The sequence below is a fragment of the Agrilus planipennis genome, unplaced genomic scaffold, assembly GCF_000699045.2.
Source record: "Agrilus planipennis isolate EAB-ADULT unplaced genomic scaffold, Apla_2.0 scaffold41, whole genome shotgun sequence".
Lineage (NCBI taxonomy): Eukaryota > Metazoa > Arthropoda > Insecta > Coleoptera > Buprestidae > Agrilus > Agrilus planipennis.
Window position 1 is genome coordinate 680,471 of NW_020442445.1, and position 27,198 is coordinate 707,668.

At 33.2% G+C, this 27,198-nt stretch overlaps 1 protein-coding gene across 6 annotated transcripts in view; it reads right to left on the bottom strand.

The window, feature by feature from the left end:
• Window positions 1–27,198, bottom strand: part of LOC108733578 (cAMP-specific 3',5'-cyclic phosphodiesterase) — a 565,440-nt gene that overhangs the window by 182,934 nt on the left and 355,308 nt on the right. For 2 of the 6 annotated variants that reach the window (XM_018464773.1, XM_018464772.1), the window contains exon 2: window positions 25,730–26,541. The exons of the other annotated variants lie outside the window; for them this stretch is intronic. In XM_018464773.1, the coding sequence (XP_018320275.1) occupies window positions 25,730–26,538 (809 nt within the window). In that variant the 5' untranslated portion in view covers window positions 26,539–26,541. The remainder of the gene's footprint in view (window positions 1–25,729; window positions 26,542–27,198) is intronic. 6 annotated transcript variants of the gene reach the window in all.

The window sequence follows — 27,198 nt, forward strand, 5'->3', positions numbered from 1 at the left end:
CCCATGTAAAATCTTTATCAACGCGCAGAGATTTTAGGAATTGGCAAACTGAGTTTGTTCCACGGATGCGTTTTGATTTTTTGTTTCATATAGGTAGGTGTGGGTACTTTATACTGACAAAATGGAAATTGTAGTGATATTCATATTATGTAGATATCTTTACTTAATTCTAATAATTGCTCTTGAGAATGTAAGAAACTTTAACAAAGCAGTTATGCATCTGGACTCTTGTTCTATTTGTACCATTTAGGAGAGCAAGATACAAATTGATGTTAAATCTTTTTCTTGCAACGCAGATAAAGAGGATCAGGAAACTTAGAGATTTAAGTTAAGACTCAAGTATCGCAACTAAAATCCCCTAAACAGTAAGCTTTCTGGCTTTTACTTAAACCTTGAAATGGATAATCTTTTTGTTAGGAGGTACAAAACAAACATTTCTTAATTAACAATTAAGTCTTATTGAGGGGTTCTCGTATATTTTGCCTTGTTCTATATCCTTATAGTTTGCAGAGTCGTTTTTGTGTCTTTAAGAAAAACTATTTTACACTTGAGGAGAACTATTCTTGTAAAAATAAATACACTATGTAACTCTTACCCTGAGGAAGGATGTATTCGTAACATAGGTCCGCATAAACAACAGCAATATTCACTCCTCTTTTTGCTTTTTCTTCCGCAAAGGTCCTGTCCCATGTTGAAGTCTATCAGTTCCACATAATTTCAATTTTTGAATATTTATTATTTATTATTATACGGTAATTTCTAAAACTATATAAAGTAAGTACTTAACATGAAAGCTTTTTATGTGTATATCTTAAATAATTTTTAAGTGTTTTGTAAGATTTACCCGAAAATTCCTACCGAAATGCAGTAGAATTTTGTCAAATTTTCTACATAAACATGTAGATATGTACGTAAATATGTATACGACGTCAACTGCTATCTTACCCTTCGTAAACCTGACGGAGTTCTCTAACCCGTCTGGGTATAAAATCCGAATTTCTCCTGTAAGAATACCGGGACCGTAACTGAATGTTTATTGGCATATTTCCACACCACTAAATCAGAGTATCGCACTGACAGAATTTAATTTACTAAAACTGGTNCGAATGATCTCCGTTTAAGTTAAAACTTCTAATTAAATTATATTCTCACTTTACTTTAACTAATTTTAAAATTGATTGATTGATTTAAGGACAAACATTCTTAACTAACTTGAAATTCTTTGGAATACCTTTTTTTTGGTTTAGTTTAGGTACTACTAGAAGATTTTTCAAAATCATGAGATAGTGGAGGAATGACTGAATTGACTAAGTGAGAAAGAGACAGAGAGATATAGGAGCAATCGACGATAGTAGAGATTATTTAACGTTTTATAAAAAAAATGCAGTTGCGGTACGCAAGACTGAAATCTGATTGAATAATATATGACAAAAGAGTGAAAAAAGTGTAAATTTTAGAACACAGCACATACAGCACCAAAACACTTTTTCTCTGAACCGATTCGCAGCTTTTCGGAAATTGGTTTACAGGTCAGGGTGAAATAGTAACTATGTGTCTCTAGGCACGTAATTAACATCAAACAGCAGTCGGTTATATGATAACCTTCGCGCACGTTTCATTTTCGGCCGAAAATTTCCATCTTTACGTCAGTTTCTTTCGATTTTTACGTCAAGCCAGCGTCGCCGTCGGTCAGTAGCGTTTAATTGCTACGCGCATTTTACATTACATGAAGTTGCCGACATGGGGGAGCGATTTTGCTCTTTACGACGACGCGGTACATCTACTACTACTACCGTGGTCACAGACGTAGAGGAGGCGACCTACAGCTCTCCTCAACGAACGAGAGGATTTTAGATTTTTTGGACGCTTCGGGAGTTTTCTTCTTGTTTGTTCTTTTTCCTTCGTTTCTTTTCGTCTTTCAAAGCACAGAGCGATCTAATTCAGGGAAAACTGAATCGAACTAAAGGGAAAAATTCTCAACAAGCAATTCAAGCAAGAGTATTCCCAATTCGAATTTTGAAAATTTGGATAATAGCGTTATTGGGTATGCTCTCCTCAATTAAAATAACGGCTTCTATGTAGCACTTCCGGTTATATCGTCACTTGACACTAATTTCGTTGGTGTAAATGGAATACCCTGAAGGCATTGAATTCTACTTGATTCTAGGTACTTTTATATGCTTTTCTACTTCTAAAATTTACCATTTTCGAGATATTAATTTATTTAAAAGAAAGTATCAGAACAGTACGTTGCGAAAAAGCATTCCTATTTCACAGTAAGAAAGCTGGAGTAATAATATTCTAAGGAAAGGTAGCTATACCCTCAAGCTTCCTGTCCATACTTTCAAAGTGGGTTAATTATATACACAGTCTTAGATATTTAGTGGCGGATTTGGTTAACTTCAAACAATCGTAAGTCAATTTTTTTGAAATAGAACACCCTGTATTTATTTTCATAGCCTTATGCAGAATTTTATTGTCTTTCGAATGGTACCATAATTCCCTTTAACCATCTCTTCTAATTTTCAAATTACTTACCGTTCTATGCAAAATTAACTATTAATTATTACCGGAACTTCAAAACAAATAATATTAGTTAATTATTGTCACTCAAACGCCCATACTGACAATTTAGTCATAATATACAGGGTGTTCAACTTAAAATAATGAAGGTGACCATGCCCAACAACGCTATCTTCCAAATTTTCAAAATTCGAATAGAAGTGAGACACGCTGTATGTATTATTAATTATTACTCCTAGTGATTCTCTGTCTTGAATTTTCAAGGCATTTTTGGTTTGTTATAATACGAAACATTACGGTTTACTTCATCGAGAAAATTAGTATTTAGAACTACTGCGAAATGTTCGACTTCAAAGAAGTAAGCTAAAGACATTTTTGTAAATCAATACAAATGTATTATACAGAATATGGAAATAAAAGAAAATCATAATGAAAAATAAAGAATAGAATTAATGAGATTTTATTTCATTATGGTAACCTGCCATTTTACATCCTGTTTTTGCTTTTAAAGATCTAATAGGTATCTAGTAAGTATGTGGTTCATTATCAATGTATCTACTTTAAAAAGTTAAACTAATTCCATTATTAACCCTTTAATTTACTGATAAGCGATAGGCGAATGTTATAAAACAGCTATAATAAATTAATATAGGTATCTACGCTTAAAACTATAGCGTACACTAAATCAAGCTAATCAAACTTTATGGGTACGACCCTATAAAAGAAATATTGGACTTGGGGGTTGTTGTACTTCACGAGACCTCCAATTACTTGTATACGCATAATCAATCAATAATATTCAAAAGCCTAGGATTTTTGATTATTGTAATTCTGGACCAGAAGGCAAACTAGCAATGTCAGACATTTTTAGTGGGAATTATGACGGGTTCATAAAATATCAATAAAATTATAGTCTTCATTTTTCACTCTAATAGGTGTAAAAAATACCCAGATAGCTTCAGGAAACAAGAAATTGGCTTGTTCTATCGTTTCAAATTGTATTTGGTAACCTTTTGTTTTATTAAATAATTAGTCTCTGACTAATTTTGTACTTACTTAAAAATAAGCTATATAATTTGGTTTATAAAAAGTATTTTCTTACAAATACAAAACCTCATTCTCCACTAACAATTTTCAAAGGATAAATACAATAGTCGATTCTTTCACTTGTAAATAATCATAAAAATATTTCAAATTGTGTAGTACGTAATTCTGGCGAAACCAATGCGTGGAAAGCTTGGCCCCAAGAGATCAATAGGCGCTCCTTTTACATGTTCACTAAAGTTGTTACAAGAACATAACAGTGCCCTCTAGCAGTGTAAACATAAACCGAAAACGTAGCAGTTGAATTTTAATTTCCCTCTAACAATTCTCTCGTCTACATTCAGTTTTTCTTATATGAAAGAGACATTTCATAGACAATGTTGAAAAAAAGATCGCTTGCTCCAAAATCAAAACTGTGAAATTAGTTTAAAGAGGTAAAAGGGAAAGCAAAATTTTGTCACATGTTTCGAATCAATAACGCGAGATAGTACAGTAAACATGCAGCAGATGGAGTTTAATGGAACAGGTGGCATCTTTGGAGAAGACGCGGAAAATATTTAAAACCTTATTATTACTTTTAAGGTTTTAAGTATCAAAATTGTACTGCAAAATAAGAATATTCATTAAACATCAGAGGTTTTCTCATATTAAATATTCTTATCATAGTTTAAATTTATTTGTAAAGTTTGCTGAATCTCAGATAACAGACAATGGAAAAGTGATGAAGCTTAAAGAAGCTATTTATTTTTGTGATAACTAATGATAAGTCTTGTCGTACCATTTATTTTTGAGGGTAGCAGTAAAACTGTCGACTTAATAACGGTATAATTATTACGATATTTTATTTTTTAGTATCTACCAATATTACAAAAGTAACTATTATGTTCGCGAACGGTGAATTTAGAAATTCAAAAAGGATTGGTAAAAGTGTGTTTGGAGCGCGGCGCTGCACGGGTGCGAAACATTAACAGTAGGCGCAGCAGAAAAGAAAAAGTTAGAAGCTTTCGAAATGTGGTATTACATGTGAATGATGAGGATACAGTGCATAGAGAAGGTTAGAAATGAAGGTGTATTAGAAAGAATAGGAAAACAAAGGACTATTGAGAAGTCCATAAGAAATTAGCGAGATAGGTTGGTAGGACACCATATCACGCATGAAGAGCTAGTTAGAGACAAATTTGAAGCAGAAACAGGAGTTAAGAGGAGTAGAGATAGACCTAGATTAGATTACTGTTCACAAATGATTACGGATGTGGGATGTTCTAGCGTTACCCTAGACAAAAATTGAAAGAATGAATAAAACTGAAAAATTGAGAGACTCGAGTCTTTTGTAGAAAGACTGGGATCTCTGAAATATGCTGAATTTAGAAAATTTTATCCATGTCTATCGAGACACCACTTATTGAGAAATTCGAGTCTCTCGTTCAGAGACTGGATATGAAATGAGGATCTCTGTATGAGCGACTCGAGTCTCTTGTTCAGAGACGCTAAACAGTTTTTTTGACAGTCTCTAGACAGTCTTTCTCAGCGACACCAGAGAGACTCAATGAGAGACGGAGACTCGAGTCTCGTTTTCAGAGACTCTAAAAGACTGAGCATTTTTATCTCTGGTAGGAAAATGCGAAGATTTGCTAAGAATACAAAAAAGTGATGCATGTCCAACCAATCTTAGAACTGACGACCTTATAATGATCATAATGATGAATATTGCAAATTGGCGGATTTGTAAAATGTTTTCGACTGTGTTCGATTAAAAAGTGTTTCGCCATGTAAAGTAGCAGTTTATAATATTATTGGTTTATTGATAACACAATTTTTTTAGCATTCCTCTTTTCTGCAGACGATACCTAGTGCAAAAAAAGATAGTAATTTTCTGAGGATGTAGCTGATGTTACGGTCTGGATCAAAGAAAGCGAGATAGAAGATGGTAAAACCTCAGCATTTCGAAAGTAATATACGCATTTTTTTCAAATTATATCTTGGTGTGTGGTTGAAAAATTATATGCTCCGCTTTTATATTTATCGTCTAAAATTTCCTGCGGGAAATGTCAGAGAGGTATTGTTTGTAATAAGGTAATATTAAATTGTCGGGTCGCTTGCTCCGTTTCCGGCTGTAGCTTAAGTATAAAAAATAACAACTTCTAAAGTTATTGTTTCCCACAATTTCGACTAGCGAAATGAATGAATACGACTTTAATTAAAACAAGTGAATTTGTTAATTTGCTAGTGAATATTTAATTAATTTATTTTATGTTTCTTAATCCACTTTACGCAAAAAAATAATTTCTTTTTTTTTTTAATTGTGTAAATCGACAAGTTTTAAATTTTCTAAATGTATAATTCAAGACATTTTTTTTTATAAATAGAACATAGAGCTTCACGTCTATCAAAAAATGGATGTATCTGCGTCATCATTTTCAGAGAAAAATGAAACGTGAAGAGGCATTAGAGAATAAAAAAAAAAAAAAGAAAATCCGATAACTTAGATAGGGTGAGGATGAAAATAACAACGCTTTGAAGGGTGGATATCCCTTTGAAAATTTTTACGAAAGTAAATGTGCAAAATTCCTCAAAAATACTCTCTTTATACGGTACAAAAATACTTTGAAGTGTTAACATTTTCAAATCCCAAAACATATTTCTTCGCAAAGCTGGAGCAAGGAAAATTATCAATTTAAATTCTCACCTTAGCAAAACCGAAGAATACTGCTTTCATATAGGTGCAGATATACATGCAAGGAAAAACGTTTCCCAAACAGAGAAATTACACATCTGAAAATATCATCTGTCCTAAATTACGCGAACTTCCAAAATCTTTTGGACAAAACGTAATATCCTTCAAAAGCTTTAAATTGCATATTCATTGGACTTATATTAGTTTATTATTTATATGAAAAATAAAATGCCTGCCCTATGCTGATTGCATTTATAATAGAAAATCCGTATGTTCGATCCTCAACTCGTCACTTGTACAGTAAATCTACCTAATCCTTTTCATATTTTAATAAGGACATGTGGAAATAATCATAAATGTTCTGTTAATCTATTATTAAAACTAAAGCCGAAAACCTCTATCCTGCTTTTAGTTATCCATTATTTTATTGGCTTAATCCATACGACCAAATGCTCCTTAATTAGCTATTTATTAGTTAAAGTAGTGGTCAATATTAATTAATTTTATATCAAAGCATATGCAAAATTATACTTATTATACAGCCTCTTTTAAATTCTTAACGAAAATTAAGTATAAGTAGTTTTTAATTTGTATTCGAAACATTGCTTCAATTTAGTCTTATTTACGCTTTTTAAATAAGTATTTCTAAACCTAAAGTTGATAATATTCCTTTCTGTATTTCATATCTTTAGATATGTTTGCAATCCCCAAAATTAGGTAAAAGTTGTGTAAAAGAGTACCTACGTACCTTTAGTAAGTAACATATTAACTTTAGATGAAAGAAATCGGAAACTTTCCAATATCAGAGCTTTGATATTGAGTTTTCAAGGTTTGTGAAGTTACTTGAAATCGTTGAAATTCAAGTCCGTAATCTTGAGAGTAGTGTTCTTTTAAAGGGTTCCAGGCATTCCAATCCATTTCAATACTGCCGGTGTAGTCAATAATAATTCTAGTTTGGTATTTACTAAACCTATCCTAACCCGATCCTCCTAAATACAACCAGCTGGGCTCGAGTAACATAAAAATTTACTTTACCGTCACATTTTTAAATTTTTATAGAAGAATGAAGATTCTGGCTATAGGGCCGTGGTCTAAGTGAACTATTCTGTCCAGACGTTTCGTCAGCCCTACAGTCTGAATCTTCATTCTACTATATTTTATTTCGAAGACATCTCTTCGTTTGTGCTGTCTTTTCTATCGCGGCCTTAAGATGCTATCGTAAAATATAAAAAATTGCTGAATCTCATAATATCATATTAAGTGCCGCAGTGAAAACTTATGGTGGCAATATTAGTTTCCATTAAAAACTCGAGCCATTGTGCGATTGATTCTTCCAAAGAAAATTAATAGCAATTTGAATTAAAGTGACAATTTAAATATAATATAAAGTTCGCACTCGAATCTCGAGTTAGAGGGAAATTCGAGTCAAAGAAATGAATAAATTAGTTTCCACTGTAGATCAAAACCTAACCAACATTGTACATTAAATTAACTAATATGTTTAAAATTACAGATTTGCGTTAAACTTTTGATATCACAAACATATTTACATATAGCAGCAGAAACGTAACATGAATGTTTCACGTTGTAATTAATGTGGTTTGTTAGTACGTTATTTAGTCACTATTTCCTATTAACGTGCCCGAAATATCGATCTACTCCTGCACATAGAACAAAATTTACAGGTTTAGGTGCTTCTCATTTAAACTGTTCGGATGGATGAATTTTGCTACGAGTCCTAACGCAATTTAATGATGACGCAGTAAGTGTCAAAATACGTAAAATCATATATTTCAATGTACAGTATTTCGAATCGTTCAAACCAGAAATAACTTAGTTATTCTATCAAAACTAAGAAAGAGAATATCGTATAAATACCCCATATCTTGGAATATATGAAAAAATACATGTTTAATAATCCCCTGTTTGTGTAAACAGCTTGACAAAAATATCCGCTTATAATTCATAATTTAAGAATCTTCAATATTTAATGATATTTGAGAGTGACAACAAAGAAACTTACACAGAAATAGCATTTCCACCTCTACCTTAATACAGTAATTGGTCTGAATCTTTTTAGACATCGCTTTTACGCAATTATAACGTGATAACGCAAAGATTATAGGAATGGGTATGTTTGCTTGTGAAGCACTTAGGTAATAACCTTTCAGGGGGACAGTTGTTGTGTGAATGAATAGGCAATATGCTAGAATCTAGCAGCTAGATTATCGACAAGTTTACCTGCATTGATGTAATCTAGGTCAGCAAAGAGAGGTCGAATAATAATAATCGTTTACAAAATCAAGCAGGCCTTACAATTGTAAACAACCCCTAGAATATCAACGTAATCAAATAAGTATTTTCGCAATGCGAAGCAACACAAAAGTAATTGAAAGAAATCCTTTTTCGTAATTTATAATCATATAAGTAATCAATAGGGTATTAGTATTATCAATTTTATCAACACATCATAATTATTAGCAGTACAGAAAATCTTTATTGAAAAGTGCAAGTGCCCCTGCATTATTCCTGTATACATGATCTTGATACTGACTTGATTTATTTCAAAAAATATTAACCTACACCAAAGTATCAAAATCAATAATATTAAAATATAAATAAAACTAATTCTGGGTATATGAATAATTACGTGTTTTGTGTATATTTATTTTAATAGCACCATCCTGACATAATCACTGATCGCCCTAGTTCGAGAACAAGACATCTTGATATTGTCTGATATGAGCTTCATGTTCTTAATAAATTAATTAACCGTAATTAATAGAGCTTTTAGATTTAAATTATTGTTAAACACGAATTCTGATGTAATTTTATGTAATTATTTCTCATTGAATGTTAGTTAATTTTGAAAGTTTTGAACAAAAAGTGGTTAACGGTTGAACCTTCGTCATCCCTTTCCTAATGTTAATTTTATTAATTAAAACCTGGATACCAACATGAAACTTACTTAAAATTATTAACATATATATCACCATAAGTGGTTAATTTATCTTTGTTAATAAACATCCCCTTTAAAATGTGGGCTCCTGAAGTGTCCCCCACCCCCTTCATAATCCTTTCAGACCGTGTTTATTACGGAGATTAACAAACAAGTAATTTTAATGAATCTAAATCGGATTATCTGGAACTATTTGCATGCTGATTGAGGAACTTTACGTTGATTTATGTCACCGCTAATGAAATACTAAGTTGTTTATAGTCTTTTTTAATCATATAAATGATTGCTGTATTTCTCTGTAAATAATCGAAAAAAAAGGTTGTTAAAGGTGTACGTTAGGAGCACGGCGTTGTACGGGTGCGAAACATGGACAGTGGAAGCGGCGGAAAAGAAAAGGTTAGAAGCGTTCGAAATGTGGTGTTATAGGCGGATGATGAGGATTTCGTGGATAGAGGTTAGAAATGAAGAGGTATTGGAAAGAATGGGAGAACAGAGGACTCTATGAAAGTCAATAAAAAATAGGCGAGATAGGTTGGTAGGACACCTTCTCGGGAATGAAGGTCTAGTCAGAGACATATTAGAGTCAGGAACTGGAGTTAGGAGGGGTAGAGGTAGACCTAGATTAGATTACCGCAAATAGTTAAGGATATGAGTTGTTCTAGTTATAGGGAAATGCGAAGTTTAGCTCAGGATAGGAAGGAGTGGAGGTACGTGTCCAACGAGTCTTAGGACTGATGACCTTATGATGATAATGAACCGATATAGAGACGTCCAAATTTATCAAAATAAATCATAATAATAGCAGCAAAACTTAATAAAAATTGTAAAAAAGTTTTAAGACAATTTTTCAGTGTCTTTTCAGTGGTAGACAGAGTGAATTACTGCTGTAAATATTTTAAGCGTATTTAAAAGCCAAATTTACTAAAATTATCCGCAAGTATTATGTATTAAACTTTTATGGAATAAAATAAATTGACAGTATATTTGCAAGCACCAACAAGCTCTGCAAAAACATTTAAATTCTCTGAAAACAAACTCGAATAAAGTTTGGGGTCTCTCCATTTTTAAACGGCTTCTTTATACGTGAAGTCCGAGATTGAAACCAATAAAGGCTTGTCTAATAAGAGCACTTAGAAACAAGTGGAAGTTTCAAGTAAGAATCATCGTTAGAAGTTATTAGCAAAGTTCACAAACTTAGTCCTAACGAAAATTGAACCTTCAGACTGAAATTGAACTACTCAATCACAGGATCCTAGGTGTAGCATCGTGAAATCATATTTTAGTTTTTGTTGGGTTTATTGAGACATATAAAAATTGTATCCTAAACTGTTATTTATAAATATAAGCCTCGTCTCAGTGAAGTGACCTAAGGGAAGTAACATAAAAAAAATCATTAATTTTCATCATTTAAAACTAATGATGGAAAGACGAAAACCTTCACGGAGAAAACTTAAATTTTTATGACAACGGAAAGTTACAATTTTTGATTGTAAATGATTGAATTTGTTGTATAAATAGTAAAATTTATTAAGTAACTTGTAAGAATCTCAATTTCGATATGTTCCTTGTTTCAAGTTTCTTAATTATTTCAATCTAATTTTTAATATCAACTAAAATGCCTAGTAAATTTATTTCTGCCAGGGTTTTATTGTTACAAATTCGGGTCCAAATTGTAATTTTTATCATTTTCGCTTACGAAACAACGGGCTAGTGGGATAAATTGTAAATTTCACTTCAATATTTAGGTAAATTTTCGTTTTTCATTTTCTTCGTGCTGAAGGAATACGCAATAAATTAACATAATTATATTATCCGTTGTTTGTGTGGCGGATTTTCTTTTTGGATACAAAAAAGTGTTTAATTATTAACAATAACAACTAAAACGTCAAAGAAAGTGGATTTTATTCTTAACGACCTGGTTATGGAGCTTGATTATACTTTAATCCTAGGAAATTTGTTTAGGCTAGGCTATAGGTGCTATCGCCATGAAGTTGGCAAGGCTAATTCATCAATTTTAAATTTTCTTGTAGCGATGGTTCTACACTTACGAAAACCAGAAAAATAAAATCTGGGTTTGCTATTAACCCTTTTATCATATAAAAACAGTTCTAATAACCAAAGTGGATAACTAATAAATAGTCCTACAGTTCCTGATGGTTTTGCAGTTCTGCAAAAAATTTGAAAACTTTCATTTATTTCATGTTTTGACCGAAGTTTTGGCAGTCCTTAAAGAGTTGTATTAAAGTGTCCTTTTGCATTTTCGCGAAAACTTAATTGTGTAGTAACTAATTGAAAAATAGTGTCAATAAATTAACTGTACTAATATTCGTTTCAGAACAAAGATTACATATTTCAGCCCTTTTAGTCGTCTGTTTTGTTTAAATTAAATTATTGTACTAAATAACTGACTTCAAAATATTATTTATGCCGTTTCCTGTTCTTATTTATGATACTTCTGTATTTGTTTTTAAATGTTGGAATCGCGTAAAACGTTGCAGTGTTTTGAAAATTTACTGTTAACCGTTTTAAAGTCCTTTCCAAGCTTCTTGCGCAAATAAATCGTTAAACTTTAGCCAAGTAAATACCCATAAAGACATTGCACGCAAGAATATGTCAGTTTAAACTTTGCATTTGTACTATATATAGGCTCTTCAGCCCTTGACATTTTAAATAGCGCCCCTAACGCTTTCCATTTGAGAAGGTGACAGAAGTCGACGATATACAGTCTAAAGTTGCATTGGTTATACGTATATGTCATATATTGATAAGATCTTTTGAAATACCAATAAAATAACTATAAATATGAATAAGAACAATCGCCCTCCCATATGGTATTTTAAGAATTTCAAGAAATTTCGCCTCTGTACCCGTAGTGGTAAATGAAAGATTTTTCTGAATGACCCAATAAATATTTCATCTAGACTAGAGCATTATTAATAGAGGAAACTTTAAAATAATTCGAAGTGGTCTATATTCTGTCGAAACTGCCAGACGCGGATCGCGATTTCGATCTGTTTGGATCTCATCAGCGCGTTGCAGGCAGCTCCGACAGAACACAGACCAACTTTTACCTGCTGTCTTAACAGCGCGTTTTAGAAAATACTACAAATGGCGCAGTAAACGCCATCTGTAGCACGATGCTACATTTTAGGATTACGTATGCTCCAACAAGGTCCACTTGTGTGGATATCTACTTGCTGAAAACGAATCCCGGCCTAGCCAACCTTAACGTGATAGACACGTTAGCTTAATCGAATAAAATAATTCGAAATGGTCTATATTCTGTCGAAACTGCCAGACGCGGATCGTGACTTTGATCTGTTTGGACATCATCAGCGCGTCGCAGGCACCTCCGACAGAACACAGACCAGACGAAAGAATACGTAATCCTAAAATGTAGCATCGTGCTACAGATGGCGTTTACTGCGCCATTTGTAGTATTTTCATTTTCTGCGAGTAGAGAGACATCATTAAATATTAGCAGGCATTACACATACGAGGGTGGATTGATAAGTTTCCGGCCTGACCAAGAAAAACAAGGTTTTTAAAAATTTTTTTTTTTTATTTCTCAACATAATCTCCTCCAAGGCTGATACATTTCTCATAGCGGTGTTCCAGTCTATTAATGCCATCTCTATAGACTGATTCGTCAAGCTCCTCAAAATAACCATTTACAGCTTCGATTACTTCTTCATTGTCCGCAAATCTCTTACCGCCAAGCCATTTTTTGAGATTAGGGAACAGAAAATAGTCACTCGGGGCTAGGTCTGGAGAGTAAGGAGGGTGCGGCATCAATTCAAACTTTAGATCGTTGATTTTAGCCGTCGCAACGATTGACGTGTGCGCTGGTGCGTTATCGTGATGAAACAAGATTTTTTTCTTCGCCAGATGAGGTCGTTTAATTTTCACCTCGTGGCTCAAACGTTGCAATAAGTCTGCGTAGTATTGACCAGTGATAGTATTACCCTTTGCAAGGTAATCAATGTATATAATACCTCTTGCATCCCAAAAAACAGTAGCCATAACCTTGTTCGCCGAAAAAATTGTTTTTGCCTTCTTTGGAGTTGGTTCCCCTGGTCCAATCCACTGTTTAGACTGTTCTTTGGTTTCAGGAGTGTAGTGGTGGACCCACGTTTCGTCAACGGTTACGAATCGACGCAAAAATTCGCTTGGATTACGCTTATACAATGACAAATTTGCGGTAGAAATGTTTTTTCGAATCAATTTTTGGTCGACTGTTAGCAAACGCGGCACCCATCTTGCACAGAGCTTTTCCATATGCAAATGTTGGTGCAAAATATGTTGCACACGTTCATATGACATCTTACAGGTCTCAGCTATCTCACGCACTTTCAATCTGCGGTCTCCCAGCACTATTTGATGAATTTTTTCGATCATATCTGGAGTTGTGACCTCAACGGGGCGTCCTGAGCGAGGCCCATCAGAGGTGCTCACACGACCCTTTTTAAACTCGGAAACCCACTGCTTAACGGTTGAATATGACGGGGAGGATGTCCCCAGTGTTGAGTCCATCTCTTTTTTAATTTCCTTCGGCGTCAACCCCTTCAAATAAAAGTATTTGATGACAGCACGATTTTCCTGCTTTTCCATTTTTACGAAAACCACAGAGGCGTCTTGTTCAGCGTGCTGTCAAACCTACACTAGCAAGGAGATCGGGCTGAAACTATAGCTACAAGCTATCCAAGGATGGTACTATAGAATGTCACCTCAAGGTAGGCCTAGTGGCGTCATCTCTTGGTTAGGCCGGAAACTTATCAATCCACCCTCGTACATTAAAAGCTGAGTGACTGATGAGTTAATATTTGATAATATTGTCATAAAATATAACGAAACAATTTAAAACAATTACTGAATTTTGCTTTAGTTTTGAAAGTAATCTTTCCAAAAACACATCACATTATCAAATAAAAGCAAAAATAAGAATATGATTAATTAATTATTACCTGTTTGAAATTGTTCTGTCATCCATAAAAAGATTTTATAGTAATGCATTAACGACTGAAAGTAGTTTATAGTTTCTAGAATAATTGATTTGTTTTTTTCGTCTGAAGATGGATTGACGAAATAACGTTTTTCCTATCATTTTGATTAGGGAGCATTATTGATCGGTAGGAATTATACCTAGGGTAAATGTTAAAGGTTTCTAACCAAATCAATTATAAAAGTCTCAAGTCAAAGAGACGAAATTAGCAGATGGATATGGATAGACATAAATGCATACGTACGAAATGCACATTGATTTTCACATCTATTAGCCAAGCGCATAATTGGGAAGTGCCAACGGCGGATAATATGGGAATCAAACACGAAATTATTACGGATTAAACAGACGTAGGTACATACACATATTATATCTGCACATAAATAATCTGATCAAACGGTAGAATAAACGGAAGCTCTGATAAATAGTAATTCAATAAAAGTTGGTATCAGATAATGGATGTAAAATTTACATATTAAAGATATATACTATAAAATTACTAAAAATTTGTAATTACATAATTACCATAGTCTACAGGAGCCAATCAAAACAGTATTAGCAACACCACATTGAATACGATTAAGTAGTACACGAAAACAGTAAATTAGACGATGGTAAGTCTACTCATGAAAAACGAACTATGTCATAATTATCTTTGTATACTGCATAGCAATAATGTTAGTACGAGGGGAGTTCAACAAATCGGCCTGTTCTTCTGTAAGGGAAAGGATAATAGTTACAGATCTGTCTGAAATTCTTATGGCGGCTAAAGAGGATTTGAATTGATAGGTTCTAAAACGGCTTGAGGTAGAGGGCTTTTAGTTAATAGACGCTTTTCGGAGTGAATCCAACACTACTGAGTTGTACGGACGGCTGGGTGTCTTTTGAAGATTTGCAAATGATATAGCAGTATTAGCATCTAGCAAGGAGGAGTTAGAGATAACTTCAAATAAAATCGAAGCGGTATTGATAAAACAGTATTGCATGAAAATAAATAAAAGTAAAACAAAAATACTGGTATGCAAGGGAAGAAAAAGTAGGGAAAGAGCGAATATAACGATGGGAGACGAAAGATTAGAAGATTTTAGGTATCTAAGAAGTAAGATAAGTCAAGACGGAAGGAGAATTAGGGATATAAAGCAGAGGATAGCGCAGGATAACGAAACGATTACTTTAGAAATTCAAAAAAGATTGTTAAAGGTGTATGTAAGGTGCGCGGCGCTGTACGGGTGCGAAACATGGACGGTGGGCACGGAGGAAAAGAAAATATTAGAAGCGTTGGAAATGTGATGTTACCAGCGAATGATAAGGTTACCATGGATTAAGAAGGTTAGAGGAAAGGACACCTTCTCAGGCATGAAGGTCTAGTCTGAGACAAAAGAGATAGTTAGATAGACCTAGGTTAGATTACTGTTCGCAAATACATAGTTAAGGATATGGGATGTTCTAGTTTAAGGGAAATGCGAAGATTAGCTCAGGATAACAAGGAGTGGAAGTGCGTATCCAACCAGCCTTAGGACTGACAACCTTATGATGATGATGAGTCAAGGAAAGGATACAAGGTTTAGAGCAGCTTACAACCCCATTGCTTTCGTCAGTGGTATTTGGTCTAAACAACAAGTTATGTCTGTTTTCTGGTCAGGAAGGAACCTTCCACCTCTGTTACAATCATGAAAAAATACCTAGAAGAAATTACCTGGAAAGTCTTCGATTATCCTACTTATCACGGCTCAAATTTCTCTCTTTATAATTTTCACATGTTTCAACTACTTAATGAATCGACGGGAGGAGTCACAACGGATAATATTGAGGCTGAACAGTAGACTTATGATGTGACTACAATCTATTTTCAACAGCATTTAGAATTTCCGATTCTACGAGAAAGACGTATTTTAAAAAAGAGAGGGTAGGTACGCAGAAACGTAAAAAAAATATTTAATGTACGTCCTATAAATAGGTGAAACATTTAATCCGATATGATCGCTCTATATATAAACTTTTCCACTTTTCTCGATTCTCTATTCATTTGTATTGGCAGCATTATTTTTCCGTCCAACAATCTATTGACATTTGCAGAACAAAGAATTTTATTAAAACAAGAAATTTTTATCTGGGTTCTTGCGCCCACTGCTTTAGACAACTTTTTCGACTTTAAAAATGAGCAGCAATGATGTTTAGGACATTTGAAAATTGGTATTTGCAAATTAACATTTTAATATTCGTGCGTCTCTACTTAAATAGTCAAAATACCATAATTAAATTGTGAAATTCGATCATCTGGAGTATTTTACCAATAAATGCAATTGGTTGCACTTATTATGATAACTCATATCTAACGGTTTACGTTACGTATTTAAGGACTTTGGCGGTGAATTCGTCACATTATTACCAACCAAATTGATCCAATCTCCTTCCTACACCCAATAAACCTAATCAATGAACGCATTTTTCTTAGATCCTCTCAGTTTGAAGATTAAAAAGGACATAATACATAAATATCGACGCCATACGAGATCGTCGAAAATTCCGAGGTTCGATTGTAATTATAAAAAACGTCTTGGATGTTCCGTTATTACTGCAAATTATCATCATTTTTGAAAATTGCGATTTTCTTCAACTATATGAAACCTAGTCACACCCCTATTGATTCCTATATATTATGGGAATCGACTGTTGCCTAATCTTGATTTGCTTTTCGTAAATTCAGTTATGGCTTGGTTATAGAGGGTTTTTGACAATACCTTTGAGTATATCTAACATAAAAGTTGAAACCAACTATTTTTGAATTACTTATCCACTGCTTTATAACAATAATACTCTACATAATGGCGACAGCGACGACAAAAGTATTTACAATACAATGTTTGACTATTTTTAAAAAAATTCTAGGCAGAAGCCAGAAGGTAGATCCAAATAGTTATAGACATGCAAGTATGTGGCTGATACACACCTGCATGTGGCTACAGTGTTGATAAGAGCTGCTACAATTTACAGTAATTACCTTTTTGTTGCATGTCCGTGTAACCAGTATTACATTCTCGTGTTTGTGGAACTTGTTCTCACCCTTATTGTGTAGGTTGGACCGTTGTTTCACAATTCCCGTGTCTCTCTTGTATGCAAATATAATTTAATTTTAGTAGAAGTCAACAACGTACAACAGGACATCCGAATGCATTTTTCATTATATCGCCCCGTATACACTAATTACAGTGTACTTCACAATTGCGGTTTTAAAACGTCCACTAACATGTTGTTCCTTATAACCACTGAGTGAAAATTACTTTGAAATTGCTAAAAGATAAGTTTAAAAAGTTACTTTTCGACCCGGCAAAGCCACTACGGTTAATGGTTCGTGTCATCGTTCGGACAGGCTTTCCATTTTATACCACCCTCTACCAATGTTCCAAACTACATCAAGTCCCGTTAAAAAGTCGTTTAAAGCTATAACAATGAAATTTTAATTGTTGGTTGGCGGATTTTCGACGAGAGGGTGGAGTTTATACCGTTGAAATGAGCCTATAATGCATATAAACACTGAAAGTCTACAAGGTGACAATAACAAGTTATCGTTAATCAAAATTTGATATACCAACAAGAAATAGAAATTGTAACAGTCCTGTTATATTGATGCATTTTTATTTAGGAGAAAAAGTAAACCCAAGCACTCTATCGAAATAACAAACAATTTAGTATAGTAATCAATAAATTATACAAACGACCTATCCCAAAATACAATCTTAATTATCAATTTTCATTAGGTAGATTTTTCGTTAGATATACTTATTTAATTATTATTGGTGGTGTCCAAACCTACTTCCAAATTTTGTGACACATATCGAAGGATCATTACGTTTATCCTACTACAGGAAGAGGAATGGAGGCTTTATCGTTCAAAAGGATTAAAGATGAGTTAGGCCAAGATGGAGGATTACTTTTGGAATGTCGAACAAGTGGATGGTAACTTTAAATATTAGTATTAATTCATAATACTATTTTCTAAAATAAACAAAAAGCTAAGGACAACTAATCGTAAAAGTATTTTACAAAAAGGCGAAATCAAAATCGGGCGTTAAATGCATCACCGGGTGTGATAACAATTAGCTCTCAAAATACTTAACAACACCAAAAGTGGGCAGTGAAATATAGAAGCCATAAGACGATATTTTTAAACATTCCTGCACTGGCACAATTGTTCACTTTAACCATGTGACAAACAAAATAGGACAACTTTGTCATCGGTAAATGCATAAATGTAGGACGCATTGCTGAAAGACTTGGGCAGTTACTCTATTTTGAAAACGGGACAAACGTTGTATTAGTCAGTCAATTAGTTAATGCCTATTTAATTATAACAGAGTAGAAGCGATACTTGGGTAGATACCTATAGACGTTTCGAATTGATTTTGAAAGTAATTGAATTAAAATTTTCAATTATTTGAAGCCTTATGAACGAGGATTTGTATACAAGATACCTTGTTGCGGTTTAACTATACCATTAGATATAATACGTCGATTAAATTTGCAACGGTATAATTTAATACCAGTTTTTTCAATAATTCTCATGAGTAGGGTTGCCACCCGTACTTTATTATAAAGTATTGTACTCTATTTCGACTGTGCGTACGTTATATTTTACAAGACATACAAAGTACGCAAAAATACTTTATTTAAGGCCTTAAGTAGACACCGAATTTTGTAAGCGATTATTCGAAATTCAGAGTATTTTTACATCAATAATATTGCACAGAAAGATGGCAAGCCATATTTACGGAACAACTTGATTTCCCAAATCTGTTCAAAGTAGTGTCACTTTTGCTGTCCGTTCCGGCCACTTCAGCATTTACAGAAAGAGTATTCTCTGTTATAAACACAAAGTGGCGGGACGACAGGAATAAAGCTTCATTAAAACTAATTAAAAATGGACTTTTATTTTACTTAAATCTTTGTTTGCCATGTTTAGAAGCTATTAATATATTTAAGAGCGACAGCAATTTGTTACTGGCTGCTAGGTGTAACAAAAAATATGTTTTTAAAAACAAAAAATAAAATACTTTATTGTTATGCTGAGTACTTTCTTTTTTAAACCATTTAGTCGAGAAATACTTTATGTAAAGCCTGAAAAGGTAGCAACCCTACTCATGATTACTACTACTGTTAATAGTTTATATCTTTGTTTTGACGGGTTTTCCATTAAATACCAACCCCACTAACGTTCTACATAGTATTATGTTCTATTCAAAATTACACAATTGTAAAAATTCCGTAATAAAACTGTCGCATTTACTTTTTTCTTTCAACTTACTAACTAGATTAGGGCGGTTGTTGACAGAACGTCTACTTTTACACAGACCAGATGTTGTAGAGAATATCGTAAGCATAGAAAAGAGATGTCAGGTAGGAATTGCAGCGGACACTAATAAAGAAAAAGGAATAACATTACACCATTTAATGTGCAACAGAAAGAGATGCAGACTAGTAGAATTTGAGCAAGTTTCCAAGCGACAGAAATTGTAATATCGATTTATTCTTGTTCAAGAGAAAAAGGAAGCACAAGAACAATATGGAAATAACAAATAATTTAGTATAGTAATCAATAAATAATGCGAATTAGGACAAATGACCAATCCCAATGCAATCTTTTACCAATTTTTATTAGGTAGGTTTTTGTAATACTTGTTTTCTTCTTATTTGATACTGGTGTCATTATTCTGTACCCAGCCGGACCTAAAAAAGTGCCGGATCTACCGAGTATGGATTCAATTTAAGGTATCCGGTCCACCTCTAATTTGAAGTAAACTTATTTTTAAATAGGTCGCAGAAAAGTAAAGTGCATCAATTAATTTTTGATAAATTGTGAAACATAACACCTCAGACAAAGTAGTCATGTGCTAAATGTTAGAAAAGAGTAACACAAAATGTTACTGTAAAATAACACGCCCGTAATATAGAAAAGACGATACAAGATAAGTATAAGAATTGTAGGCTATTTGGATTTAGGTGTTGCCAAGTAGAGTGAACGTAAATTATGGGCATATCTAACATAATCGCCGTATGGCATAACCTAGGGTTGCCAACCTCAAATTTAAAAAACCAGGATTTGAAGTTGGAAAAACCAGGACAATTCAGTTTAAAAACAGGACGCATTTAAATAAAATAATCACATTCTTTAATAAAAGTATTTGGATGAAAATAGGAAGTCTGTGATTACTTTCATCAACTAATATTGAAAAGTAGCCTTAAGTATTAGTATACTATGTTTGCATTTAGGTTTGATGATTATTAATAATAGGAATTAATGGTTAAATGAAGAAAATTGTGACCGCTCGGTATATGTTAAGCATTTGACCTATGAGAACATGTCACCTAAATTTAGTGATACACGGTTATGAGTAATAGGTATGCGGAAAAAACGAAGTACATGGACCATATCCCGTTAAAAATCTCTCTGACGCAGTTTTAAAACTATTTGGAATTGATCCAGATGCATGACCGTTTCGATTATGCTCAATGTAAAATATCTAATATTTAACAATAAAGCACTTCTTTGCAACATCCAAATTTTCAAGTTAGTGTTTTATTTTTCAATATTTCTAATAAATTTCCGCCAAACCTAGGTGTATTTTATGTGTAAAATATCTGACGCTTAATTATTTTCGATACCATAAAACAAACGTAACAATCAAAAGTGGAAAGACGTATCATACCTAGACATGTGAAAATGACTAACTCTTTAAATTTATTTGTAAATGAGGATTTGTAACGATTAATGACGTCGATGTTTGACTGTAGACTGTGGGATATGGTTTATAAGAGGGATGTTTACTTGAGCTTTTCGCGTACGAACAATTTATGAGTACAGGCGCCCAAGTGAATACTGAGGGTGTTCGACAGAATAGATAGTTAATTTCAAAATCAAGAAACTCATTGCGTTTTCTAGTAAATTAAAATAAGCCAGAATATATGTTGGAAACGGAATCCATTCTTTCTTATTGTTTTATGAGGGTTTAAAGGGAAAAGTAAGTAAAATAACTAAATTCCACCCACAGCTAAACGTATCAAAGAAAAATAAGGTTTGTTTTGTGGTTCACATTGCTGTAAGTAAAAAAAGGCAAGGCAACGACAACACTTAATGAGTGTTGTTTTATCTTACCGCAACCTTATATCCTTTATAAACCACAGAAAAGTCCTTACTTTTGATTGATTCATTTAGTGATGGGTTCGGTTCAGTTGACTTATATACTTTTTCTTTCAAACCCTTAAACTTATGGAAAGGAATGGTTTCTGCGCCCAATATATATGTATGTATGTATGTTCTCTGAACTCTACAAAAATAAAATTTCAAGAAAAACCTCTCATTGTTTATCCGAATATTAGTTTCTTAATGACAGCAACTAATTTCTAGAAATTTACAAACATACCTATTATTTTTAATGTAAAATGACACTCAGCTTTTAAAGGTGCCTATAAAAGGCGAAACTATTGATCAGAAGTGCCAAAAAATTATTGTTGATATTGTAGTTGTAAGTTTTCATTCCAAGATATGCCAGCTTTGTAATTTTCTTAAAAAATGCTCTTTTACCTAAAATAACCAAATTATATATGTACCTATATTATGTCGCATGAACGCCTTTCCTTGACTTATAATAAACACACCTGATGTTTGTTAAAGACGACTTGCCAATTACAAATCATACCGACTAATTTCACATTGTGTTTGTTTTCATTGTACATGTTCCAAAATAAACAATTTATTATTTATTCATACGCCTCAATCCTACAGATTTCGTCTTCATTTTAGCTTGCGTACAACTAAATTTATCTGATTACAATCGTATATTTTCTACAGTTACATGTCGCGTGATTTACTACCATTTCATTAGTCTTATCGATTGATTTAATGGAAAAAACAGCTTACAAACATAAATACCTACTCAATTTTCTAAATATAAGGAATATTGTTTTTAGTTAATGATTTTGATTCACAAACTAATTTCCCAGAATGCTAAGAAAGCTAATCGCGCAATACTACCGTCAATGAACATCGAAGTAATGTAAGTAATAATCGCATTCATTGAAGTGGAAGATATAATATCCGATAATTTATGGTGTCCCAACAATCAGAGAGAAATTAAACGTCGAGAAACGTGCGAATATATCGCTGTCAAAGTCAATAGCAATATTGCACATACATGAGTGCCTTATAATATAATTTAGCTTACAAATCTATTAAATAACCTGATGCGTTATTGCCGCAAAGGCTATTGATGATTAACAATCTGTTTTCTTCAAAAGAGAATCAACAAAAATCTAAAGGAAATGTTTAAAATATATATGCCGAAATCTTGAAAAAACATTGACAAACATTACTGACATGTACCTATATTTAGTTATAAATCTTCATTTTGTGTACATTTTACAAAAAAACTGATATACGTATAAGCAGAAGAAATCTCTGTAAAGAGCGCTTGGAGTAAATTACATCAATGATTAAGTACCTAGTAATAGGTAATCGATAACGTAGGTTTGAGAGAAAAGAAATTTGCCGAAGAAACGAGAGTTTCATATAAAGACAGTGGAACAGTAAAATACACAAGATATAGAATGTAAACTGCAACGCTCTGCTACTAGCAGTATGATATGTGTATTTGTCATTGTTAACTGTTATACGGTCTTATGTTAGGTACCTTCATTGGTTTAATTCAGGACATCTAACAAACAACATAGTAATTTTTAAGAAGTTGTTAAGGTTAGATTTAGAACGTTTTAAACCTTCCATGTCTTTAGATTTGATAGATTATGAGATATCGGCACCTTTTTAGTTTTCAAGTTTAAAGTTTCAAGTTCAAAATTGTAATCGGCTTTATACTCACTGTTTAGCGCAAGAAATTTCTTCTAATAAATCGATACAATGTAATAGAAACAGTTACAAAATTGACTCAAAAGCTTTAAAAAACATACATTTTGTAGCCAACCATAAAAAAACAGATATATCACTACACAAATTGTTTTGAAAATATCTTTTACACTATGTCTTTTCTGAGTGTCAAAGAGAGTGACTTTTCAATCTATTTCTAATTCCATCATGTAGAGAATTACTTTTATATTATATGTATCGATTAGTAGCAGCTTCTTATGCTAAGTGTTAAACAATAAATAGTTGTGTATGTATGTGTACAAGTAAGCTTATTTCTGGCTCGAGAATCAGGGTGCTATGTATTTACTACTTTTTTTTTTATAAAAAAGAGAAACTTATTTAATCCAGTTCTTGTTTCGTCCGCATGCTCTATAAAAACATTAAGCGGCTGCATAATAAATTTGATTTACTCGTTATAGATAAGATGTAGCAAATGTCAGAAAAACGTTTATAATAAACGACTTCGCAATCAGTAAGCTTATTTTGAATTCACGATACAATCACTTGAGAGCACGCAACGAAGTGAATTAAACTTCCTGCACTAACTACAAATAATGTGGCCTTCCTCGCATAATAACAAATATGTCTACAAAATTAAACCACACCAGAATTGTCGTCGCATTTCTAGTAAAGCACGGCATTAGTTATGTGATAACGTAATTTTGACATTTTTTGAAATTATTTCAAGTTTCTTAATTATTACAATTTAATTTGTAATATCAACTAAAATATCAGAAATTTATTTTTGCTGTGATTTTATTTTAACAAATTTGGGTCCAGATTGTAATTTTTATTATTTTCCCTTACGAAACAATGGGATAAATTGTAAATATATGGCTTTAATATTTAGGTAAATTTTCGTTTTCATTTTCTTCGTGTATGCACGAACACAGTTTTTAACTTAAATTTAATCTCTGGCGAAAAGAAAACATTTTTTACTTTCACGATATTGTACGGCATATGGTATTATCGATTTATTATTACTTTTTGGTACATGAATCTTTAAGGGCCTATTGTCGTTAAAATCAGTACACAGAGGTGATAAGAAGCTGTAAAACAAAGACTCCGCGGCGTAGTTTATACTCTATTTTTTATATTAAAGGTGGATTCAATGAGATCCTGTTATTTTGGATTGGTTCGTGTAAACTGTATCTATGACGTAAACGTGAATCTATTAACAATTATACAGTACATAAAAACAACTTATTGTAGATGTTCTGGCGTTTATTACCAGGAAATAAAATAATAAAAAATCGGTATATAGGTTGCCCGAGATAAAAATGTTCAGTCTCTCAGAGTCTCTGAAAGCGAGACTCGAGTCTCCGTCTCTCATCGAGTCTCTCTGGTGTCGTTGAGAGAGACTGCCGAGAGGCTGTCAAAAAAAACTGTTTAGCGTCTCTGAACGAGAGACTCGAGTCGCTCATGGAGAGATCCTCATTTCGTATCTAGTCTCTGAACAAGAGTATTGAATCTCTGAACGAGAGACTCGAATCTCTCAATAAGTGGTGTCTCGATAGACATGGTTAAAATTTTCTAAGTTCAACATATTTCAAAGATCCCAGTCTTTCTACGAGAGACTCGAGTCTCTCAATTTTTCAGTTTTATTCATTCAGTCTTTTTGTGAGAGACTCGAATCTCTGAATTAACAATTTTATCGTTCGAGTCTCTCATACAGAGACTGTGAGAGATCCATAAAAACACCGAAACGATAACTGAGAGACTGTGAAAGACTGTGACAGACCCTAAGAGACTGGAGAGAGACTGAACATTTTTGTCTAGGGTGTTCATGAGGGTTGTCGTTCGCTGCTAATTTACCAGCTACTTATGTAACCGTATGATAACATTATTAGTTACCGACACATCTTTTTATATGGTTGCACTTCCTTACCGACACGTCTTTTTATATTTCTACAACAAAAAGTTGTAGAAATAACAGCCTGTTTTCATTGAATCTTGAATATTAATGAATAAATTATGGATGTAATTGACAAGTCATTAGTTGAACAAGGTCAACCTGTAAGTACGTACACGATTGATGATAAGACAGTGACACAACATATACCTAGTAAAGATTTCTTGTAAATAATGGTATTTCTGCATAAATAATATCTACTGTAATCTTAATGACTAGGTACTAAGTGTAGATAAAAGTGGATAAACGTGAATATCGAAAAGAAGAAATAGCGTGCGTTACAAATGTGGAAGGAATAAGAAATTAAACAGATTGATCTTCCGAACAAATGATAACGGCTTAAGTAATATTTAGTGTAATCCTAATAGCTATTACGTATAGATAAAAGTGGGTAAAAGTGAATAGCGAAAAAAAGAAGTGGAGTGCGTCAAAAATGTGTAAGAAAAAAGATATTAAATATGTTGATCTTCCGAACAAATGATACCGACCCATGAAGACGTGCCTATTAATTAATGTATTTGCTTGATGAAGCTAATCCAATAACATAGCTTTTTTTGTTAATTTGTAAATAGATGTTTGAGTAGGTAGTGTGTTTGTGTTATTCTTAATTCAGAAATGTTTATCTTCATGAAAAAATCGATTAATTAATCAACTGTCAATTAAGTCTTTTTTTTAGTATTTTGACAAAACATAAAACTTACTCAAACGCGAGGTCTGTGTATTCACTGGTTTCGGAATCACTACGGGGCAAAACCAACCTGGGCAAGACCATGGCCCTCATCCGCCTCGTTTTCAAAGTCGTTGTTGTGAACTGGAGCATCTCTGGGGTTTTATAAGGCGAATGGGGTGATAAGATTGTTAATCTCCGATCACCAGGACTAGGACTTGTGAAACCAGTGGGAGGTGGTAGGCTGATATACTGAGGAACTCTCATTTTCCCAGACCAAAGGCCTCTTCGAGCTGCAGCAGTTATCGATTCCTGGGATGCAGTAATCGACAACGTTCCACCTTCGCCGCTCACTGCATGTCTTTTTAGTTTTAATTCTCTTTCTAGGCTTTCAAGGGATTTCGCTTCTAGGCCTTCGCCAGTTAGTTTTCTGACATCCCGTTCGCTTGCTGAATGATATGTTCTAGACATTGTACGTAGGCTTTCCATGCTTCTGGCCGTTTCTGTTCTATGGCCAGCCGAAAGTAAATGTTTGGACGGCTTCCCATCTGGTTCGTAATCTTCCTGTGACGAACTCGAGAATGGTGATTTATTCATAAGCGGACTATATCTTGGTGATCTTGGAGCGGACGATACTTTAAGTGAAGAAGAATCTTCACTTTCTTGTGAATCGCCACTGGCCTGGTGAGTGACGATCTGACAGGTGGATATGTTTCGATTTGGTACATTATCGTCATCAACTCCTATTATTGATGAGTTGCGGGAAATGTTCTGTGGAATTAATGTTGTTGTACTGGAAGTCGTCGATACCGAACCGGTTACTTCTTCGTCCTCTTCTTCCATATTCTGCCAAATTCAGTAATAACTTTGAATTAAAGTTATTACATAGTAAGCAAATGAAAAATACCAGGTTTCTACACGACCATCACAGATTAATTATTGAATATCTCATAGAAAATCTTCAAAGAATCATATAATTATTATAATTTATTGTTAAGGCAACAAGTTGCGGGAAATCATAAATGTTTATTTCTAAAATCAATCTTTTCATGTCATTTTATTCTATGTGTAATTGGTATTTGGTAACTTTGAGTGTTATCTTTGTCAAAAACTTGAATATAATTAAAATTTAGCTATGTCTACAGTTTCATTGATTTTATTTATAAAATTTTTCTGTAAATATCAATAAATTTCAATTTGTTTCAATACTGAGTAAATAAGTAAAATTATTGAAACTTTTGATGATCTCGTTTCCCAATTCGCAATTTAACGGTTGTAATGTTGAAAGCCTAACAGAATTGGTTATTAAGGTGAAATAATTTGACTTGTGGGAATTAAATTAATTTTCCTTCAGTTTCCAATTTGCCTGATTACTAAAGTTTGTATCCCCAACACAAAATTAAAGAAGAACTATTTATCTGATTTAACGATTAGCTCGTTTACATCTCAAAGTGTAACAATTATTACTACACACCGATAACAAAATAAATCAATAAATTTTAC